The following is a 22,325-nucleotide window of genomic DNA, read 5'->3' as shown; positions in this document are numbered from 1 at the left end:
TGCTGAAGTAAAGCACAAATGGAAGCAAACTAATAAACAAACTAATCAAATCTACACTATTTGCAATGAAATACTTCTAAAGACAATTTAACCATGAATCTATGAAATTAATTTAAGGATAGAGATTCAAGAAGAGGAGCCTTTGCTGCTAGGGTTGGGCCCTAACCCAAGAGCTTCAGCTCTCTGAGTTAACTCAGTACTGGATCAAGAAAAATCTCATTCTCATTATCAAAACAGAAAATTACATAGCAATGTCTTCCACAAGTTTGGAGCTAAAAAATAACTAGTGTTTTTACAACAAAAATTCGAATCCTAATGAGGCTCTAGGCCTCTTTATTTTATACAACTGAATCTCCAACGACTTCCTTAAATTTAGGGAGGCTTGGCTCCCAAACTCGATATAAACTGACTCTTTGACTGTCACTTTCTCGGCTGTCTTTTGATCTTCATGACTTGGCTACTTGTACTCCGAGCTAGTGTGATTGATGGAGGAATATTCGAATGAGGGAGGAGTAAATGAGGAGGATTTACCTCCTACAATCTCTCTTCCTTGTCCCATTCGAGTTTCAGCCTTTAATCTTGCCAAAATTCCCTGATTTTCTCTCACAAACCTACATTTAATGCACATTAGTCCACTAGGCATAATATCTCACTTTGACTCATCTCATTAAACAAAATATAATCAAAACATGTAATAAATTGTGAGAAGAGTTGATTTGGCTAAGCTAGGAAGTGAATTAAGGTCCATATAGTTACCCAATGATGAGGCTCATCATCACCCTCCTACTGGAAGTGTTGCTCATCCTCTTAGCAACTCAATCAATATCCATATCTTTCATAGCCCTGTTGGCCTCCCTGACATCCCATGCTTCTGCTGTGGTCTCTTCTTCTTGTGCAGAGAATCCTTCCTTCCTTTCTATCTCCTCCTATTGCTTTCTTTCTTCCTCTTCCTTCCCTCCTTCTAACATCCCCAAGAGCAGTGGTGGATTGAGTCTCAAGCCAATCCAATTGACTTTGAGCCTTTAGATGGTTTGCTTGTACATGGGTGTTCTGTTCAGTGGCAAGTGCCTCTCTCATTCTTTGAGGAGAATGGTACTCTTTGATTTTCAAATTGTATGGCAGAGTATTCCATCTCCTTTGGCAAGCTTGCATGTTGTCATCCCCTAACAGCCTGAACATATCCTCAAAATGTGTAATTGCTTGCTCTTGGGTAGCAAAATACCTGGGTGCAAGTTGAGGATCATTTGCAATTAAATTATGTGCGCTGATGATAGCCATTGGATTTGTCTGCTCAGCTCTTATCATGAGAGGCTCTGTTTGTTCTCTTGCCAATATCTTCTTCATTTCTGCAGCCCTTGCTTCCTCATGGTTCATCCAGATGCCAAGGCCATTAACTGTAAATCCCCTAATTTTGCATTAGGGTTCCATACATTCAGATCTGTCAAGGCCATGTTATGCAAGTAGAACTGAGACATCTTATCCCTATGCTCCAATGTGCTTTGATCACAAAGATCAATGAACTGTCTATAATCCTGGAATGGCATAGTGCCTCTCTGTGCTAGGGTCTTGATTTGGAACTGTAGCCACTGTTCCTTAAGGTATAATACATAGGACTTAGCTAGCATCCTGCACTGGATTGCCTCTAAAGATAAACTGGCCATGGTTGCCAATTGATTCTCTTTTTCTTGCAACTGTCCTTTCAACCATGCATTTTCTGCCTCTAACTGAGTTTTCATTATGGCCTCTCTGTCCCTTAGGCTGCTTAGTTCTTTGCCCATCTCTTTGAGCTTCTCCTCCATGTGACCTATGTCCTCCACTCCCTTGGACTTGGCAATCTGCATCCATCTATGTGTTCTGGCTCTTTCTTTCTCAAGCTCAAAGAAATGGGATGACAAATTTTTGTGGAATGAACCTACACCCTTCAATAAATTTGTAGTAGGAGTCAAGGTTAGGTTGACAACTAGGTTCCCTTAGCTCTTGGTCCTCCTTCTTTGGTTCTAGCTGCATACTCCCTTATTCAATTTTTGGGTTTCCCGTAGGTTTAACAGAGTTTCCTATAGGATTGCCTTTGCTTCCTGTAGGTCCTGCTGTGTATCCTGTAGGATTTCTTTTCCCTTGGATGAGGCAGATCTAGTCATAGGCCTTCTCTCATAAGTGATAGGAGACTTAGGGGAGGTTTGTGCTGAGGATCCTTCTCCTTGAGTTTTAATAAGAGGAGCCATCTTTTCCTGCTGTTTAGGTGAGTCTTCAATAACAATGGGAACCTTGGTGGGAGTTTGAGGTTTTCCCTGCCTTATCCTTGTACTCTTTCTTGTTCTAAAGTATAATGGGGTTTGTCTCTGTTTTTTGCCTTTTTGTTTGATAGGGGTGCTAAGGGCAATGAGGGCAGTTGTTGCCTCTCTTTCAGTGGGCTGTGGAGACACCCTGGGTGAATCCTCCTTGTCTTCTGCCTCCTCTTTTCCATTCCCCTTTTCATCTTTGTCTTTCTCCTCTTCTTCACCTTGTTCATCAGTTTCCTCCTTGACATATTCCTCTGTTTCTTCACCACTTTCCTTCTTTTTCTCTTCCTCTTCTTCCTCATCTATGTCTTCTTCATCCCTCTCTAGATCCTCATTTGTTTCAGTTTCCTCTTCACCCCTTTCACTGGCAGTAGGGCTTCTGTCATATGTGAGGCCTTTTATATCCTCCTCTGTCTGTATGTCTCTAAAAGTTGCCCATGTGATAGGAATTCTAAGGTTGTGGAGGGCATCTTCTATGTTGAGTCTGATTAACCCATGATGGGCCAGGTGCTGGTAGTTTCCTTCCTTCACTTTTATGCTCATATCTATCAGGGATTGAAGAAGGAAGTAGGGTATGCTAAGTCTGAGGTGAGAAGGTGTATCTTCTCCAAACCTCAATTCTTCAAGAAGCCTAAAGTGGTATCCATATACCACACTATACCTACCTTCACATGATATGTATTTTATATGGTGGTAGCTTATTTCATTCCAGGGGTATGGTAGGCTTGCTCTTCTCACTCCATTCTTGTCTTCCATGGCCTCCTCTCCCTCTAGGAACCTAGGAACCAAGGGACCAGATGGGGGTGGCGTCTCAACACGATCATCATCCTGGAATCGCTCAAAAAATTCATACCAAAAAAAAAACGCTAGTTAACAAAAACAATTAAAAACATGAATTAGAGATGCTTTATAAGGAAAATTCGTACCACAATGGACATACCTGGATAAGAGCATCCTCTAATTGCTCTAATCGCAACACTCCATCCTCCAAATTGGGCTCCTCTAGATTCTTGTCCCAATTCTTAAGGTCTTTATTAGTCTTTGCATCATCACAGTAATGGGACAACAATCGCAAGTTGTAATGAACATAAACTAAGCTCTCTGCCCGGTCTAAACTTAACCTGTTCCTTTTAACATTGTGGATGAAAGAATAAGAGCTCCAACACCTCTCTGCAGAAGAAGTGTTTACCACCTGTGATAGCACCCGCAATGCCAAAGTCTGTAGACGTGGAGTAGCCCCTCCATGCATGTTCCACCACTGAAGAGAAGAAAATTTTCTCGATCTCTAATTGCATGCATGCTCCCAAATGGGCCAGTGTTAAGTGTATAGTTGCTCAACTGTCTCCGTACCATGGCAGCGTCCTCCTCATCAGGGATTAATTTACTCAATGCAATCATATATTTTTTGTGAACCTCTTGATCTTGGTGTGGTTTTCTCTTGCTCCCTCCCCCAGGTGCTAGTGTTGAAAGCCATGATGGATGATAGTATTTAGGTGTCAAAACATATGCTAATGCATGCAATGGAACATTTAGCATTTCCCATCGGTTTTCCACCTCTGCACGAATATAATTGTACAAGGTGATATCTCTAGGCTCAACAATGTCTTTAATTTGCCCCAACGTGCTATCCATTTGCTCATACACCTCCCCAATTATTGGTCAATCTGAATCTCCAAACTTGATCATGTAATAAATTGGTTTAGTGAATTGCAAAACATATTTAACCTGCGACCAAAAGTACATGTCAAGAATAGTGTCCTTGGCTGCATTAACACCATCTCTATCAGTGTTAATTTCATCCCATGTTTCAGCACACACTATATTAGTTAAAGCTTGTCTCACCTTCACTAGCCACCTAAAGGTGAGGTAATAACTGGCAAATATTGTCTTTGCAAGTTTAAGCAACTGCAACTTGGAGTAAGTGCCATAGAAGTAGTTTACCCTTGTATGCCCTACGATGAATTTAATGAGTTGCTTCCCTCTCCTGTAAAGCTCATTAATCCACCCACATTCTTTATGCTTCACAATATCATGCATCAAAAGTTTCAATGTCTGAACCAGGCACCCAGACCAAAAGATGTGTGGATGAGTACGCTCAATAATTTTTCCTACTGCCTTACAATTTGCTGCATTATCTGTGATCACTTGAACCACATTATTCAGATCAACATCTTTGATTGATTGCAATAGGAGATCTGCAATGTTTTGTGAAGATGCACTAATGGAGGAGGAGTCATGACATGTAATAAATACTACAACACTAGCAGAAACACCAAGAACATTTATCAAATGTTGGTTTCTAATATTTGTCCACCCATATGATACAATGGATACCCCACAATCTACCCACTCATTTGTAAAACGTGTCAAAGCTCTTTGAACCTTTGCTTTTTCTCTTTCTAATAACACTGTTCTAGCTTTCTCATAGTTGGGGGACTTGTATCCTTTTGGGGCTTCATTGATGGCCTTTACCATTTCATGCCAATAGGGAGAGCGAAGCACATTGAATGGTACACTGCAAGCACAAAGAAATCGGACTATCTTTCCATCCACATCATCCCTCCTAGCAACATTAAGGAAATCCCCTATTGTTCTTTTACCTCCAGAGCTTCCAGAAGTACCATGAGGAGATGAGCTACCAAATCTAGAGGTTGCACTTGATTCAGAATGAGTTTTTTGTTTCTTGCTTTTTTGTTGTGCAACCTCCTCTATTTGGATGTATTTTCTTCTTTGTTCAGATGAAATGTTTGGGCAAATTTGTATCCCCGCAACACTCTTTTTATCATCACTTTCCATCACCCCACAAAGATGCCTCCTCACACGGGTATATGAACCACTAAATGGTTTTCCTCCATGACAACCATGAGGGCACAAAAATTTGTAGCTTCCACCACCCTTTCCCCCTTCAAGTTTGGTCACATAGTTCCAGAAGGGTGTTAATGCAGGTTTCTCCTCTAGTGTTTCAGTTTCCTCTTCAGGTTCAACTTCATCCCCTTCCTCTTCAAATCCTTCCTCCTCATCATACATTGGGTCACTCGTATTGGGACCACTGTCCTCTTGTGCTTCTTCCCTTCTATTCCTACTCCCCCTTGCCATCATTAAAACCAAAAGTGGAATGATACGTAGAAGCCAAAAGAACACCATCTTGGAATATGGATATAGGTGGTGGACAACTTGTAAGTAAAGGAGCAAGTAGAAACAATGGGAAAGAGTAGGAGAGGGAGGAGAAAAATACAAAAAAAAGGTCAAAAAAATAAGGGAGTTTGGGGTTTGCACTTACCTCTTTAGCTCTTGTAGATGAAGTCCTCCAAGCTCCTCCTCCTTCTCCTAGCTCCTCCTCCTTCACTCCTCCAAGCTCTCCTCTCTTCTCCTCTCTTCTCCTCTCTCTCTTCTCCTCTCTTCTCTTCTCTTCTCTTCTCCTCTCCTCTCTTCTCTTCTCTAACTCTCATAAACTCAAAGTGAGTAAATGAGGGATGAATGGGGGCTTTAATCCCTTCATTCCTCACCCTAACCCAAGGTGGACCCACCCCCAACAAGCCAACTCACACACAAAAAAAAACAGTTTTTTTTTGCCGTGTGGCAAAAAAAAAGGAAGCACGCACGAAATCGTACGCGATTCGTACGATTTGGCCTTCGAAGCGTGGGGCTTCGTATGACCGAAGCGTCGTACGAAACGCGCTTCAGACACACGCTTACGGAATTTCCAGGAAGCGTGTTTATCAATCTAAAACGCGTTTCGGTTTTTCTGAAGCGCGTTTCGGACGACGCTTCCCCCACGCATCCGTATGGATTTCGTTTTGGGGTTTAGATCCGGGGGGGGGGGACGTTTCCTGCAACACTGAACTGCACTGCTGATCTAGGTTCCTCGGCTAGAAATCCTCAGTAACAACTCCTCTGGCCCTGCTCTGTTAGGTACTGTTCTGACTACAGTACCTCACCAACTCCACTCTGCAATATTTCTGTAGCTTTCTAGACTCCAGCCACTGCCTCTCTGTGAACTGCATCAGTGCCTCTCGAGTCTCTGCCTCACGCTGGTTCTGCATCACTCGAGATGGGTCTGCGTCAGCCCTGGGATGCCTTGCGTCAGCTCTCTGGCCCTCTACGTCAGCAACGCTGGCCTCTCTGAGGCTCTGCGCAGCTCCCGACTTCTTTTGCGTGGCTCTAGCTGGCTTTGCATCACACTTCTTGGCTTCTGCGCTGCTAGAAACAACTTCTATTTCATCGGGCAGCTGTTTTCTACTGCTATTGCTCCGCTCAATTGATGTCTTTTAGTCCTCCTGTGATCTGCAACCTCGCTTTGGTACCATATTGAAGTCTCTAAATTTACTTAGTTTAGAAACCCTTCATGCACTTTTTCTGATTTATTCCTACCTACTTGTTATTTTTCTTGAGCAAGTTATTTACAAAGTAAACACTGAAAAATAAACACCAGTGCATTCTCAACATATTATAGATCAACAACTAAAAGAAACAAGAACAAACACACCACGTGACACCATTATTTTTGGACCAATGTCCCCGGAAAAACCCAATGCGGGAAAACCTGTGTAGCTTTCTTAGGGTTTTCTTATTAAGCAATATCAGAGTACAATCTGGGTGCCGAAACTGGCCTACCCAACAGAGAATTTCCTTAGCAGCTATACCTCACAGTCTGAGAGAAATCTCCTAGCTGAAACCTCGGAAAATCCTTCCGGCAACTCTTCAGCACAAAATTGCTCCTGCAACCCCAGCTTCTGCCCAATCTGGACTGTGTCAGTCTCTCTGTCTCACGCTGGCCCTACGTTAGCCTTTCTTGGCATGCGTCAGCTCCAGGAGGCCTGTGTCAGCTTTCTGGGCCTCTGCCTCAAACATGCTGGCCTCTCTAGTGCTTTGTGCAGCCTTTGGCTGCCTCTGCGTGGCCCTGCATGAGCCCTTGTTGGCTCTGCGTCACTCTCCTTGGCTGCTGCGCTGCTCTCCCAGCACAATCTCTGCCTTCTTTGTTTCTCTGTACTTAATGCCCCTCAACTGCTGTCCCGATCACTGATTCTATCTCTCTTAGCAAACACCGCTCTAGAGAATAGAATGACTGATCATCTGGTGTGTTCTCCAAGTGACCCTCAAGCCTCCTCTTATACTTTTCTTATTGGCATCTCAATGGCCGAGATTAAGTCCCTAATCAACGACTAAGATTAGATCTGGCTTGATCCATGTCTTTTGGACCACTCTAACACAGATTCATATTAATACACATTAATATTTTATTTTCCCTAAGTTTAGACTTAGGGACTCCTTAAAAAATATATATTATTTTAATATCTCCTGATCTACCTAGAATTTGCCCAAACCAATGTTACACGAAGCACCCCCCTGGTATGGGAGCCCACAATTTGATTCATTATCATTTTCAGGGTGGTTGGGTGATGCGAGGATGGTGGTTCAAGTCACCTTCAAGTTGGAGACTGAAAACACTTAAGGGAGGTAGGGTGGTGCTAGGGCAAGTTGAAGCTTGCTAGGGTGTTGGAGCATCCTTTCAGCAGCTACTGATAAAACCAGGGCATTGGAGCATCCTTCTAGTTGGAGTTGGTAAATTGAATGCTTTTCTAGGGTACTAGGGAGTTGGGGTTTTTCCTTTTCAGTTGGAGCTGAAGCATTTAATGTACTCACAAAATTATTAGAAAAGCGTTAGGTGGTTTTTGTCCAGGAGGGGTTTCCACCTAACAATTCTTGTGTTTACTGTCTGTTGCTTATTTACGGTTTAAATTGTTGCTCGAGATTAATTAATTCTCTGAAAATATTAATAAATTACTAATTGCTAAGAAATACTGATTCACGCCCCTCTTCGTTTCACTGATCTTGGAAGGCCGAATTTGCTGCTGCTTTGACCGAACTGTTTGGAGCACTGCTGAAAGTTGACCATTAACTGATTAGGGCTGCTGCTGCTGTTGACTTTGACCAGATTTGCAGACTTTGACTTTAGATCAGATTTGACTTGTTGGCTCATCTTTGACTGGATATTGATTGGTTGGTTTGGATAGTCAAATTTGTTGACCTTTGACTCTTTGTTGATGAACTTGAATATTGTATCTCTCTGCTGAACATTTGATGACAATCTAATAGAAGAAGAATTTGGAAAGGGTTTCCCCCTTGTGAGGTTTTTCCCCAGTCTTTGACCAAATCTTATGTCTCTCTTGTTCTTGTTCTTGGCTGTCTTCTATTGTGCATTTGGATTACTGTTCTATCTACAATTGCTTACTGTCATTGGAAGATTGAATTTATTGGATAAAATGATTGCTAATTGAAGTAGATTTGTGTTAAGTGATTGTGCTAAGCATAGAACTCCGGAAAATTAACATCAGTAAGTAGCTCACCCTGGTCTGCAACCGATGGCTCATTAATTTCAGCATTTAAGTTCAGGGCTGGTTTTGTGGGTTTCCAAGCAGGCAAACTCCATCAAACATTGGGATTTGAATGGTTGTCTTCCCCTTCAGTGGGCAAGTAAATTTAAATGTTTAACAACACATGGTATCAGCCAGCCATTGCTCCTATGCTCACGCTGGCATTACAGTACATTATAAAAATCGGGGTAAATGAAAGGTCTTTCATAATCTTGTTGTATATGTTTCAGCATATTTCTTGAAGTCTTGCACAATTATCCTCCCATTTAATGCTAGGAACTCTCTTAAGTCTTAACTTGTTCCATGAACATTAACCTGGCCATAATGTGCTATCTCCTTTAATAGTAATAGGTTTCAGTTGTCCAATTTGGAACCCTCATGACTTATTCATTTATCCTTATAAGTGGGCCTCGTTTCCAATATTATCCTTTGGACTCATGCAGACATTGTGAGAACCTTGCTGTATATGGTTTAGCATGTTTCACAAGTTTTTGCATGATAATCCTCCCCTGAGAACCTTACTGCTTATAATTGATCTATCAATGATAAAAATATGGAAGTACTTTCAACCCTCATTGATAAAAATCAATGACGTTATGCACGTTGATGACTTAATTCCCAAGGGAACTTTGCTCAACCTCTTATGTCATTTCACTAATAGCTTGACCAATGAACGGTTAGGATTAAGGATTTTGCATTTTATCTGACCAATCAATGGTTGTCATAAATGAATTTGCATTTTAGCTTGACCAATCAATGGTTGCTATGAATGATTTTTCATTTTGGCCATATCTGAAGACATCAATCTACATGCATGTATTTTTTGTTCTCTACTTTGACATTTTTCATAATAATGGACACCTTTCATTATTTTCTTTTCAGAAATGCTAGTCTTGTTATGAATGTTCCATTTCTGTGTACATGTTCGAAAGCTAATGTTTCTATGCCAACAGGTTTGTTTTTCTTGTGGGCATATTTACCAGAACCTTGGCTTCATTATTTGGGTATCACTTACTATCCTAGTAGGTGAGTTTCAAATCATACTTTTCGTTGTAGTACCATCTTTAGTTTCGAGATTTGAGTGCTCTACTTTTATATGGTTGACTTGTAAGCTTTATAGCTTGTTATTTTTAATGCCTTTTTTTAAAACTATCCTTGAAAGTTTATTTTAATTTGAAATTTAGTGTCTTTTTTGGTATTTTCTGTGAATTTCCTTTTGTTTTACAGAGTTCCTTAGTTTATATATCTGTTCATAATATATAAAAAATTCTGATTGGTAGTACCAGAGAGTCACACGAGTTTATATATCTGTTCATAATATATAAAAAATTCTGATTGGTAGTACCAGAGTCACACGAGTCATTAAAACATGGCAGTGTACAAAAATGTGAAGAACTAAAGGAACATGGCCTTAGACTTACATTGATGTAAACATGGGACTTAACCATATTGACAAATTCCAAGTGAAAGGTCACATAAGGGATCATTAAATAAATAGAAATGACTTATTTTAAAGGCATGCTCCATTTCTCTCCAGGTGTTTTCTTATTTGATTGAGGCATCCTGATCTTTTGATTTTTCACTATAGTCAGGATCAGTGCTCAAAAGATGTTTGAAGTTCTAGTCATGGTTGCCTGGGTATGCAGATATGTGGGTAAACCAAGACTCAAGTACAGGCATGGAATACCTAGTACAAATCCCTAAATACTGGTTTTGTTGTGTGCCTTTATGAGTATCTCTATGGTCTATACACGTCATTTCAATAACAACCCTGTAATTTTATTGTCTTCATGTCCTATCTTCCTGATAGTGACAATTTGTAGTAACCTGCATCAACCTCCTTATGTTTGGACGTGGATCATTTGAAAATGTATTATGTACATGTGTAACTTAATGCTTATCGTTAACTTACTCCTTATTATTCGGTCAAGGATACCAGCAGTATGTAAACAAAGTGTATATGCAAAAAGTTATGTGAATATGTTAAAAGATTCCTAACAAAGGCCTAATGCCAAGACATCAATATCAAATGTAAATAGCGTATAGGCAATGATCGTTAATATTACCTAGGTCATTAGAGACCTCAGGATGAAGAAACTCAAGCACTTGCAGTTCATGCAGAGAAAAGAAAAGGAAGAGGAAATTTTGGAAAGTTTGATAAGAAGAATACAAGTAGAAGACCTGCTCTAGTTCAAGATCAGAAGAAGAAGGATATGTCAAGGATTAGGTGCTTCAATTGTCATGATTTTGGACACTATGCCTCCCAGTGTGCTAAGAAGAAAAGGAAGGAAAAACAACATGCATCAACAACTGATGTTGATGATGATGATGAACTTCAACCACAAAACAAGACAAAGGGCTCAGGTAGAAAACTTGATAGGGAAGAAGTTCAAGATTTTTGAGGTGCGATAATGGAAGAAAGTATACTTCCTATTAAATTATGCAACTAGGGTCAAATACCACTTTGGACAACTCATTTGATGGAGATGATGATTGCATTGAATTCCTGTTTTCGAGAGGACCAAAGTCGACCTAAAGATCATCAAATTTGGACAAGGGAAAGTGTACTTATGAAGAAAAACTCACATATGCACATTTGGACAGGTTGGCCCTAATGGTAAATTGGTCACCCTTGGAAGCCTATAAATACAAGTGACTTCAAGCTCATTTGGACATCACCAAGCATCTTCTTCTTCTCTTGTTCATTGATTGGTTCGCACAAGTCTAAGGTTGAGACGACAAAAGAAGTTCGCAAAGGTTTGAAATTACAAGGTCTGAGGCTCGGATCGGTTTTTAGGGTTTTAGATTACAGTCGTTGGCTCATCACAAGACAAATTCGACCACAATCGCTGGTATGCAGGATCAAGGGAGCGACTGGAAGCCTTCAGTCGCTCGCACAATTCCTCCTCCATGTGATCGGGAAGTTTGACTGAAATTGACCATTGATCGAAGCTGACCATAGTTGACTGCAGACAGGAAGAGTTGTCTCTGATATATTCTGATGCTGGAAACATATTTCTAAATTTTATTGGGTTATTTTGATGGATGATATTGTATTGGGCTCATTGTACTCTCTGTTGAACATTTTATGATAATCTAATAGAATTAGAATTTCAAAGGGTTTTCCCTGGTCTTTGACCAACCCTGGGGTCTCTGGTTGATTGTCTCCTTTGTCATTGCATTTATTGTTCTATCTTCAATTATTGTTGATGATTGGAAAGACTAATTGTTATTGGAAAGATTGCTAATTGAAGTATTGAATTGGGCTAAAGTAATTGATACAACATAGAACAATCTGAAAATTTAACATGGTATCAAAGCTAAGGTGAAGGACAAGCCCAAAAGGAGACAAGCATTGAAGCAATCATCTTTGGGAAAGTTGAAGGAGCTAATCTAGTCAAGTCAAGATGTCTTCCTTCTTCAAGGAAAATGAGAAGTTGGGTGACTCATCCAATTTTGCTGCATGGAAAGTCAGGTTGGAGATCATAGCTGATAACAATGATGTTTTGGAATACATTCAAGGAAAAGTACCTGAGCCTCCGGAGAATGCATCTGCTGCTTGCGAAGAACAAGTACAAGAAAGGTGAGTTGAAAGCAAAGAAAATTATAGCTGATGGTTAACAAGATAATTGACTTGCATATGGTGGAAATTTGAGGAAGTCTAAGGACATGTATGATAAGATAACTGGCATGTATGAAGTCAACAATTTGAATGAAATCATCTCCTTGAAAGATCAACTCAAAGACACAAAGATGAACAAAGGAGAGTCCGTGCAATCCTACATAATGAGGATATCTTGTCTTAGAGATCAATTGCAAAGAGTTGGGGAATCTGTGCTTGACAAGGAATTGTTGATTGTAGAGGTTTCCTTCCTATTTGGGAAACCTTTATTACTACTATAAGCAACAACAATATCCTCCTGTCATTTGATGAAATTGCTGGAAAGCTCACTCAAGAAGAATCAAGGATGATATCAAGAGGAAGGATTCAAAAACATGAAGGAGAGCCCATTGCATTCATCACTCATGACAAGAAGAAGAAGAAAGGAAAAGGAGGTCCATCAAATTCAAGAAAGCCTCCTCCTTAAAATTCAAATAGAAGGAAGGAATTATTGCACATTGAATGCTACAATTGTCATAAGAAAGGCCACTATGCTCGAGATTGCCTCGAGAAGAACAATGGACCACGCTACAATACTAGAAGCAACAACAACAAGTTCAATGATCAAAGAAGAAGAGATGACTGAAGGAATGATCGCAATGGAAGAGATGAAAGAAGAAGAAGAGATGCTCCAAGTGATCATGAAGAAGATCGTTGTCCACAAAAGAAGTCAAGATTCTCTAGGTATGAAAGTAATGTTGCGAATCAATTTGAATATATTCTTATTTATGATCTTACTAGTTCATCTCCTTCGGATTCGTGGGATAGTTGTTGGATGATAGTGGGGTCACTCATCACTTTTCTGGTTATAAGGAAGTTCTCTCTAATTTGGTAGAGAGGGAGTCAAATTTGAAAATTATTCTTGGAGACAATTCCACTCATCCCGTTAAAGGTTTTGGGTCTGTCAAATTTCATTTGAATTCCGAGGAATCTATTTTTCTCCATGATGTGATGTATGTGTCGGGATTGAAGAAGAATTTGGTATCAATATCCACTTTGGAAGACAAAGGGATGAGGGTTTCCTTCATCAAGGGAAAGGTTCTTACTTGGCCTGTTGGATCACCTATGAGAAATGCATTCACATTGGGATCAAGATATGAAGGACTCTACAGGGTTACTGGAAGACCTCTTCTAGCATTGGTCCATGATACTAATCATCTAAGCATGATATGGCATCGAAGATTGGCCCATGTACATTATGATGCTCTCTCAAAGTTGGATAAATTAGTCCCAGGGATTCCCAAGGTTCAAGCCCATCATGATGGAGTATGTCCAGGTTGTGCCAGTGGAAAGAAGACAAGGGGACTATTCCCCTATAGCGAGAACAAGACAAGTGACATCCTTCATCTCATTCATTCTGATATATGTGGTCCATTGCTTGTGCATTCTATTGGTGGCCGTCTCTACTACATCACCTTCATTGATGAATTCTCAAGAAAGACATGGATATATTGTTTGAAGCACAAGGATGAAGCCTTTGAAATGTTCAAGGAGTTCAAATTGAAATCAAACAGGAAAGAAAATGAAAAGATCCAGGTCTGACAATGGTAGAGAGTACATATCAAAGGAGTTCATTGATTTTTTCAAGGAGGGTATCTAGAAAGAGACAATTGTGCCCTCTAATCCCAAACAAAATGCAGTGGCTGAAAGAAAGAATAGGTCCATTATAAAAGTTGCAAGTGCCATGCTCCATGATCAAAAGTTGCCGAAGTTCCTTTGGGGAGAAGCAATGAATGCTGTCGTATATGTTCAAAATAGGGTGCCTCATCAAGCATTAGACAACAAGACACTTGAAGAAGTATTCACAGATGTCAAGCCCGATGTTGGTCATCTCCATATCTTTGGCTGCCCCGTATACTTTCATGTGCCGAAGGACAAAAGAAACAAGTTGGAGGCCACATGAAGAAAATGTATATTTGTTGGATATTGTGAAAATTCCAAACCATTTAGAATATATATTCTTGTTCAAAGGAAGGTTGAAATTTGCAGGGATGTTACATTCGATGAAGATGTTGCACTCTGAAAAAAAGGGGACCTTCCTCTGCCTCCTCTTGTTGAGAAGAATGATGATATGGATATTTTAGATGGTCCTTCCATGCTTGAATCTGAGACAAATATTGTTGATTATCCCATGGAGCCCATGGATCCCTTAGATCCTCCTCCATGTCATCCTCCTGCCAGGAAGATGCCACTTTAGCTTTGAGACACATTACAGGATGATGAGGGACGAGCTCCCATTCGAAGATCATTAAAGAAAGGAAGAAGCCATGCAACTACCAAGGATATGTTCCATCCATGAACACTATGATTCAAGCCGAACTTGCCACATTCGAAGAAGTCGTAAAAGAACAAGTTTGGAAAGATGCTATGGTCGAAGAATATGAATCGATCATTAAAAATGACGTATGGGATGTTGTGCTGAGACTGAAGGGGAAATCTGCAGCAACTTCAAAGTGGCTATTCAAGATCAAGCATGGAGTTGATGGTAGCATTGATAAATACAAGGAAAGGTTCGTGGCTCAAGGATTCTCCCAAAAAGAGGGAAAATATTATGATGATATATTTGCACTCGTGGCTTGATATACAACCATTCGTTCGATAGATTCCGTTGCCATGTGTCAAGGATGGACCCTAGTTAAAATTGGCAACTAGGGCCAAACTCCATGTGGATCATCTTATTCATGGCTGATAATATTTTTATTAGATTCCTCTCATCGAGAGGTGTAGGATTGATCTAAATATCATCCGATTCCAATAAGTATTTATGGATATATGAATTTATTTTGATTATGGACTAATTGTCTAAGTCGACCAGCAACTTATGTAGGGTCAGAAGCCCAACATTCGCATCTATTCAACCCCAACGTTTTCATATAAATATAGAAGGTCTCCTCCTCATTTGGACACGCACATCTCATCACATCTCTCTCTCTTGCACAAAAAATAGTCTCTTCTCTATCCTGCGCAGATAGGACTCTTCTCTCACACATGTGGAAGGAAGGACGCAGAATTTAGGGCTGCAACTGCAGATCGAAAGTTTGACCAGCGTTGACCATCATTCTCTCTCTCAGAATTGCACTGTAGGTGAACCTGACTCTCTGTGGAAGGCCGCATTTTTTGGTGAAGGAATCAAGTCGATCCGACGGTCGGTTTGCAAGATATTGTCTGCCCTAGTTTAGGGTTGATCTAGGGTTCGTTGCTACTGATGTAAATCAGATTTCTGTACTATTTCTCTTTGCTGAATTATTGAAGATAAAGGAAGATTTGATCAAAGGGTTTCCCCATATTGGGGTTTGTCCCTGGCTAGCCACCACATCTTGTGTCTCTTGTCTTGGCTTGTTTTCTATGGATCGTTTAATGTTCTATTTGCACTTTACTTAATGTACATGTGATTGCTAATCTGTGGATAATAATAAGAAAAAAAGTAAACTGCTCTAAGCATAGAACATACCATAACTTAATATGGTATCGGAGCTGAGGTGAAAACAAAGCCCAAGTAAGAGCAAGAGCAATCACCAAAGAGAAGGTTGGCAAGGCTATCTAAAAGAAGTCATGGGGTCCTCAACACACTTCCTTGCTGAAGATAAGCTTCTTGAGAAATCTGACTACCACATATGGAAGATGTCTCTCGATCTTACATTAGAAGAACAGGAAGTGTTGGATCATGTGAGAGGCGGAATTGTTGAGCCTCTATCAAATGCATTTGCTGCTGCTCGGATTTGTTATCACCCCAAGAAACTCTCCTAGGTTGTATATCAGAGATGCTCGGGAACATTACAAACTCAACAAAAAGTTGGATAAATGGTGGATGAATGAAAGAAATGCTGCATATTCAAGCCAGATAATCACTTCTACTGTGCTTGACCCCAGACATGGGTGAACACCCCCAGACTACAAGGCTTTTAACCACCAATTACTCATAGTTTTAAAGAAAATGTGATGATGGAGAACACTGATCACACCAGCAGATGCACAAGACCCTGTGATGGCCAGCTGCAACTAGTTAAAAGGTTTGTAAATATGTTTTCTAATACACAGATAGGATGACAGCTCTCTGGCATTAAAATAACAGAAACCTGCAAACAAATTCAATGATACATGCTAAATCCTAACACAGAGGTGGGATGACAGCCCCTCTAATGCTAAACATTAACAACACATGAATAAATGTAAAACGGGCACAACCTGGAACAAGAAGAAGAAGTGGACAGTGAACAATTAACAACAAAAGAAGCTTGCATTAGCTGAAAATGAAGACCAAACGCTGCAGGTATCACAGCAGTTACAATCTCCAGAAGTTGAACCTTACAGCAAAATAACACTCATCAATCTATTACATTCTGTTTTCTCAGTATATATGGAGGTTGACTACAAAATTGCTCTGCAAACCCATGCGTGGAGGGGTCATAACTGACCATGAACCACAATTACAATCAGAAATGGGCCTCTGCTGCACACTGCTGATTTTAATGGACAAAATCAACCTTTTTAGATAGTTTGATGTCCTTCTCTGGCAGCTGGAGTATTATCTGCATGAATTTCAATAACTGCTGCAGTCATTGAACTGCTCGAGGATCATTCTTCTCGTCCTTGGCCGTGCTGTCTCCTTAACTGTGGTTGCTGAGAATTCAATGCACAGTGTATCGGATGATATCTTCCTTCTTCACGTGCAGAAAACATGCCGAAAACATGAAAAGTGCATGAAAATGGACGATGGCCTGCAAATGAATACTGACCGTTGGATCTAACAAATAGACGGTGGAGATTGGATCGGAGGGCGCTATCGGGGAAGACGGGCGGAGACAGATCTGGGTTAACGAGGGCCGTTGGAACACCGTCGGGGATGATCGGATGGCCATCGCATGAGGAAGATGCGTGATAGATAGTCGGCGGGAGATAGCGGTTTCGCGGGCGGGTGGTTTCCCCGCACTGCTTATCGGGCGGCGGTGGTTTACGTACAGGGCGGAGCGACGCAATCAAACAACGACACGTGGCTGTAGGGTCCGGCGGGAAACCGCCTTCCCTGCGAGCTATCGCGTGTGCAGCTTGCAGGGAGAAGACTAGCGAACACCGTTGGATGATGAGGCGGGCGCGATCAGACGGTCAAGGTAATAAACTTGTGCTCCGGGGTTGATGTGACAGGTAACGGTCTCGGCGAGTAATGAATTTTATTATATGCGTGGTTATATAATGCATGGTTATAAGGTTTAGCTTTCTCGCCCGGGACCAAAGGAAAAATGGGTTATACGGGGTTTAATAATGTTAAAACACAAAAATGCCCAGTAGTCGGTAAAATAAAGGGTTTAGGCGGGGTTTTGTGGAAAACGGAGGAATGGGGAGCCATAAGGGTGCAAGCGGGAGTTATAAGGGAATAAGGCAGAATGAAGGAGAAAGCATAAAAAAAAACTGCTGCCAACCTTATACAACCAGACCAACAATGCTCAACACCTATTTTGATCCATCAAGTATCAAAGAACATAACAGAGCTAACGCTGGCTCCTTCTGGGGATGAGATCCTCCCTGTGAGGTCTTAAGAACCTGCAGATCAATGCCTTTTCAGCTGAAAACAAATTAGCCAAAATTCCTAGTGTTCCATTGGGCTTGGAGTCTACTGCATCTATACTAAAACTGATAAAAACACAATATTTACAACTTTTAAGGCCAAAGACCTTAAACAACATAAACTTTCAAAAACCGCCCATTAACTGGGCCATCAAAAACTGTCTCTTCTCCCATACTTTTCAGTATGAAGGTTTTCAGTATGAAGGTGTTGTTCCCTTCATCCTGTGAAATGATGAAAGGCCCTATCCAAAAAGCATTAAATTTCCCATGATTACCTTTCTTTTCCTTTAGTGCATCCCATTTCAAAACCAAGTCACCAACCTGAAAATTATGCCTTTTTGTCAAAGGCTTCCTTGACCTTTTTTTGATGTGCTACAGCCTTTTCAACCAACTGTTCTCTAATCTGATGTATTTCTACTAGATCAATGATCCTTTTTGCCATGTCTTCTTCCTCATTCTGCTCTGTTTGAAGGAATTTAGCCACAAAGAGAGTTAATTGAATTGGGAATACAACATCAGTGCCATATACCAGCTTGAAAGGAGAATTGCTTGTGGATTTTTTAATGGTCACTCTGTCAGCCCACAATGCATACTTGAGCTTTGAATCCCAATTCTTTTTATTTTTCCTCTAACAGTTTTTTAATTATCCCGATCAGACTTTTATTAGAGGATTTTTCCAGACCATTTCCTTGAGGATAATATGAGGTGGAATGAACAAGTTTGATACCCATTGAATCACACATTTCTACCAACTCTTTTGCCATGAAAGCTGCTACATTATCTGTGATCAGTTTATGTGGACAACCAAATCTGCTGAAGATATTCTCTGTCAAATACTTTATAACCACATTATGATCAACCTTCCTTGTAGGGACTGCTTCAATCCACTTAGTGAAATAATTAGTGGCTACTAATATCCACCTGTGCTGGCCACTAGAATGTGGATTGATTTCTCCAATAAAATCCAAGCCCCACTGCTGAAAACGTCCTTTTGCCTGAATTGGTTTTAGGGGCAGGGATTTTAACTGCTGTTTTCCTTCAAATCTTTGGCACCTGTCACAAGATTTAACAAAAGAAAATACATCAGAAAATAAAGTGGGCCAATAGTACCCCGCTCTGAGAATTTTATGGGCTGTGGTTTTCCAATAATGGTGCCCTCCACACATGCCGTCATGTAGCTGCTACATCACTTCAATTGACTGTTCCTTGTCTAGACACCTTAAAAATATTCCAGATGGATCCCTCCAGTAGAGCAGATTTTCCATAATGCAATACTTTGCTGCTCTAAGTTTTAAAGTTCTGGCCTGACTTTGAGTAAGTTCTGAAGGGATTTCTAGCTTCAGATAGAAACAAATTATTGCAGCGTACCAATTACAAGAAGCTAGATTCTCGGCCACTAACTGCTTCCTCTGTGGTTCAGCTGTTTCTTCCTTTTCTGCCTGACCATTTTCTGCATTTGCATATAGGAAATCAATGTTTAACGATTTGCAATTTTCTTCAGCTAATAATTTGGCAAGTCCCTGACCTCTGACCAGTGTAGTGGGCTTCAGCTCTATATTAAATTCTATCATTTTAGCAATCCATTTTGCCCTTCTTCCATCAACATCGGTTTGAGTAAAGACATCTTTAATTGTAACAGAGGGTACATATGCAATTATTTTGGAATGAAGGATATAAACTCTAAAAGCTTTCAAGGATTTAATAAGAGCATATGCCTGTTTTTCTATAATATCATGCCTTAGTTTAACATCCCTCAAGTTCTTACTGAAAAATGCTACTGGATGTTCTGAACCTTCTTTATCTCGCTGCAATAAAACTGCTGCAATGGTGTCTTCAGAGGCAAATGAAAACACATGAAACTCCTTGTTGTAATCTGGGCTTATTAATGTGGGAGCTTCCATAATGGCCTTTTTGATGGAATCAAATGATTTTCTTGCTGCGTCAGTCCATCTTACCTCTGACCCTTTTCTCAACATGAAGGTAATATGCTTCACATATTCAACAAAATTTGGAATAAACCTTCCTACAAAATTTATTTTGCCCAAAAATGACTGAATATCCTTCTTCGATCTAGGAAGAGATAAAGTCTGAATTGCTTTGACTCTTTCTGGGTCAATTCGGACACTTGTAGCAGACACAACATGTCCTAACAGCTTGCCTTCTTCTAAAGCAAATTGAGATTTTTTGGGATTGACTGAAATCCCAAACCTTCTACACTTCAAGAACACTTTTTTCAAATGCTGTAAATGATTTTGATGGCTGCTGGAGTATACTGTTATGTCATCAAGATAGATAAGGACAAATTTGTCCTTCTCTCCCACAAACGCTATATCCATAGCTCTCTGAAAGGTGGCTCCAACATTCATTAATCCAAATGGCATTTTGGCATACATAAAAGTGCCCCAAGGAGTGGTAAATGCAGTCTTTTCTTGATCATCTGGGTGCACAACAATCTGATTAAAGCCTGAAAGTCCATCCAAAAATGACATCACTTTAGCTCCTGAGACCTTTTGCAGCAAATGTTCCATCTTTGGCAGAGGATAGTTGTCTTCTTTGAACATTTGTTCAAATTTTTGAAATCAATACAGTCTGATTTCTCCACTCTTCTTCCTCACCACCACTAGATTAGCTACCCATTTTGAATACCTAAGAGGCACTATAATCTTGGCAGCCAACAATTTTTTAATTTCCTTTTCAATCAAAGGAAGAAGCATAGGATTTATTGGTCTCAGCTTCTGTTTGAAAGGAACGGTGTCTTTCTCCAGAGGGATTTTATGCTGAATTATGTTCTTGTCATATGTTTTCAGATCACTATACTCCCAGGCAAACACATTAGCAAATTGCCTCATTAAATTGCAGTATTCAGCACTTTGATCAGCAGACAAATGAGTGGACAAATTTACATATTTAGGCTGACCTGGACTTCCTATATCATGCTTACAGACTGCAGATTGGTCTTCTTTTTGGGCAGCTTTGTAAGGCACATCATTTGATCAAACAGTGTTTCAAGAGGAATTAAACCCTTGGGAATATGATTACTAGGAAGCTGGACTATGCTGTTTTTACCAATTTTATTTCTAAGCTGGGATTGGGGGCTTTCTTGCAAGGCTTCATTCTCTTGGTCAATTTGCATTTCGGAAAACTCATCAATGACCTGAAGGAACCTATTCAATTCATCATCATCTTCAAAAACTTTCCAATGGTGGACATTATCGGGCAAGGATGGTCTATACTTCATTTGGACTTCATAAACTAGTTTGGGAGGCATGGGAGGTATAAATAGACTGGCATAAACAACAAGGGAATCGGCAAGCTGATTTTGGGCTCTAGGAATGTATGAAATACATAAATAATCAAAAGACTCTCTGACTTTCCATACCTCATCTCTGTATGCTTTCAGCCTTGGGTGCTTTGCTTGAAATGTTTTATTTACTTGCTGAATGATCAAATCAGCATCTCCAAATACCTTCAGATTCTTGATTCCTCTGTCTTTTGCTGCATTAAGGCCCAATAACAGAGCTTCATATTCTGCTATGTTGTTTGTGACTTGAAAAACCAGCTTAAAAGACAGCTGAATGCTTTCTTGTTGTGGAGATACTAGCACCACCCCTGCTCCTGCAGTCTCTCTGGAACATGCTCCATCAAAGAACATCTCCCAAACCTGACTTCCTTGCTTTTTCTTGGCCTGAACTGTTGGTTTCCTGATCTGCATTACAACCTTCTGAGATTCTTCTATTTGAAGAATACATGCTCCAAAATCAGTGTCCACTGCATAAATGGGATGATTTGTAGGATTATTCTCATCACTGATGATGTATGCCAGCTGTGCTTCTCTGTACAATCTCCTGCTTTCTCCTCCAAAAGCTGGGACAGTTGCATAAGAAAGATCATTCTGTAAGGTCCCACCTAGTCTCTTAATCCACCCTCTGGATAACAGCATGCCAAACTTAGGAGGGACATTTGCTACCACAATATCCATCATCATACTCTTCATGGGCAGCTGAGTTAAGGTAATGGCCAGATCCTTAATCAATCCAAGACATTTCACCTTCCTTGAATCAAAAGAAAATAAATCATGATAGGGTCTAGTGATATCAAGGCCTAACTCTTCCATGACAGCTTTAGGCATTAAATTGTGGCTGGCCCCTGTGTCTAGCAGGCAATTGTGGAGGATTTTATCATGAATGGTCAAGGAGACATAAAAAGATGGAGAATTATTATCAGCAGGTTCAATCATAGGGCTGAGCACAATGGCAGGCTTGTCATCTTGCAAATTGATAGAGTCAGTGGAGGTTTGTTTGGTTTCTAGTTCAAGGGCTTCAACGATAGGCTTCCTAAATATTTCACTCTTCACCAACTCAACCAGAGGCACATATTTTCAATTTTTGGACCTCTGACTCAAAGCTGAAAGAGGAGGGCAGCTTATCAGAACCTCTTACCTCTTGAACT

General features: G+C 40.4%; 1 protein-coding gene across 1 annotated transcript in view; it reads left to right on the top strand.

The window, feature by feature from the left end:
* The window catches only part of LOC149160107 (phosphatidylinositol N-acetylglucosaminyltransferase subunit P-like), a 114,982-nt gene that overhangs the window by 25,469 nt on the left and 67,188 nt on the right, over window positions 1-22,325 (top strand). Inside the window, exon 3 of the mRNA XM_089436612.1 lies at window positions 9,607-9,679. Within this exon, the coding sequence (XP_089292738.1) occupies window positions 9,607-9,679 (73 nt within the window). The remainder of the gene's footprint in view (window positions 1-9,606; window positions 9,680-22,325) is intronic.

Source organism: Pinus tabuliformis, chromosome 5_2 (assembly GCF_031772625.1).
Source record: "Pinus tabuliformis cultivar Carrire ecotype Pingquan chromosome 5_2, CPIR1, whole genome shotgun sequence".
In the NCBI taxonomy this organism is placed as follows: Eukaryota; Viridiplantae; Streptophyta; class Pinopsida; order Pinales; family Pinaceae; genus Pinus; species Pinus tabuliformis.
Note: the sequence above shows the minus strand (reverse complement) of the source record. Positions and strands in the feature narration are given on the sequence as shown.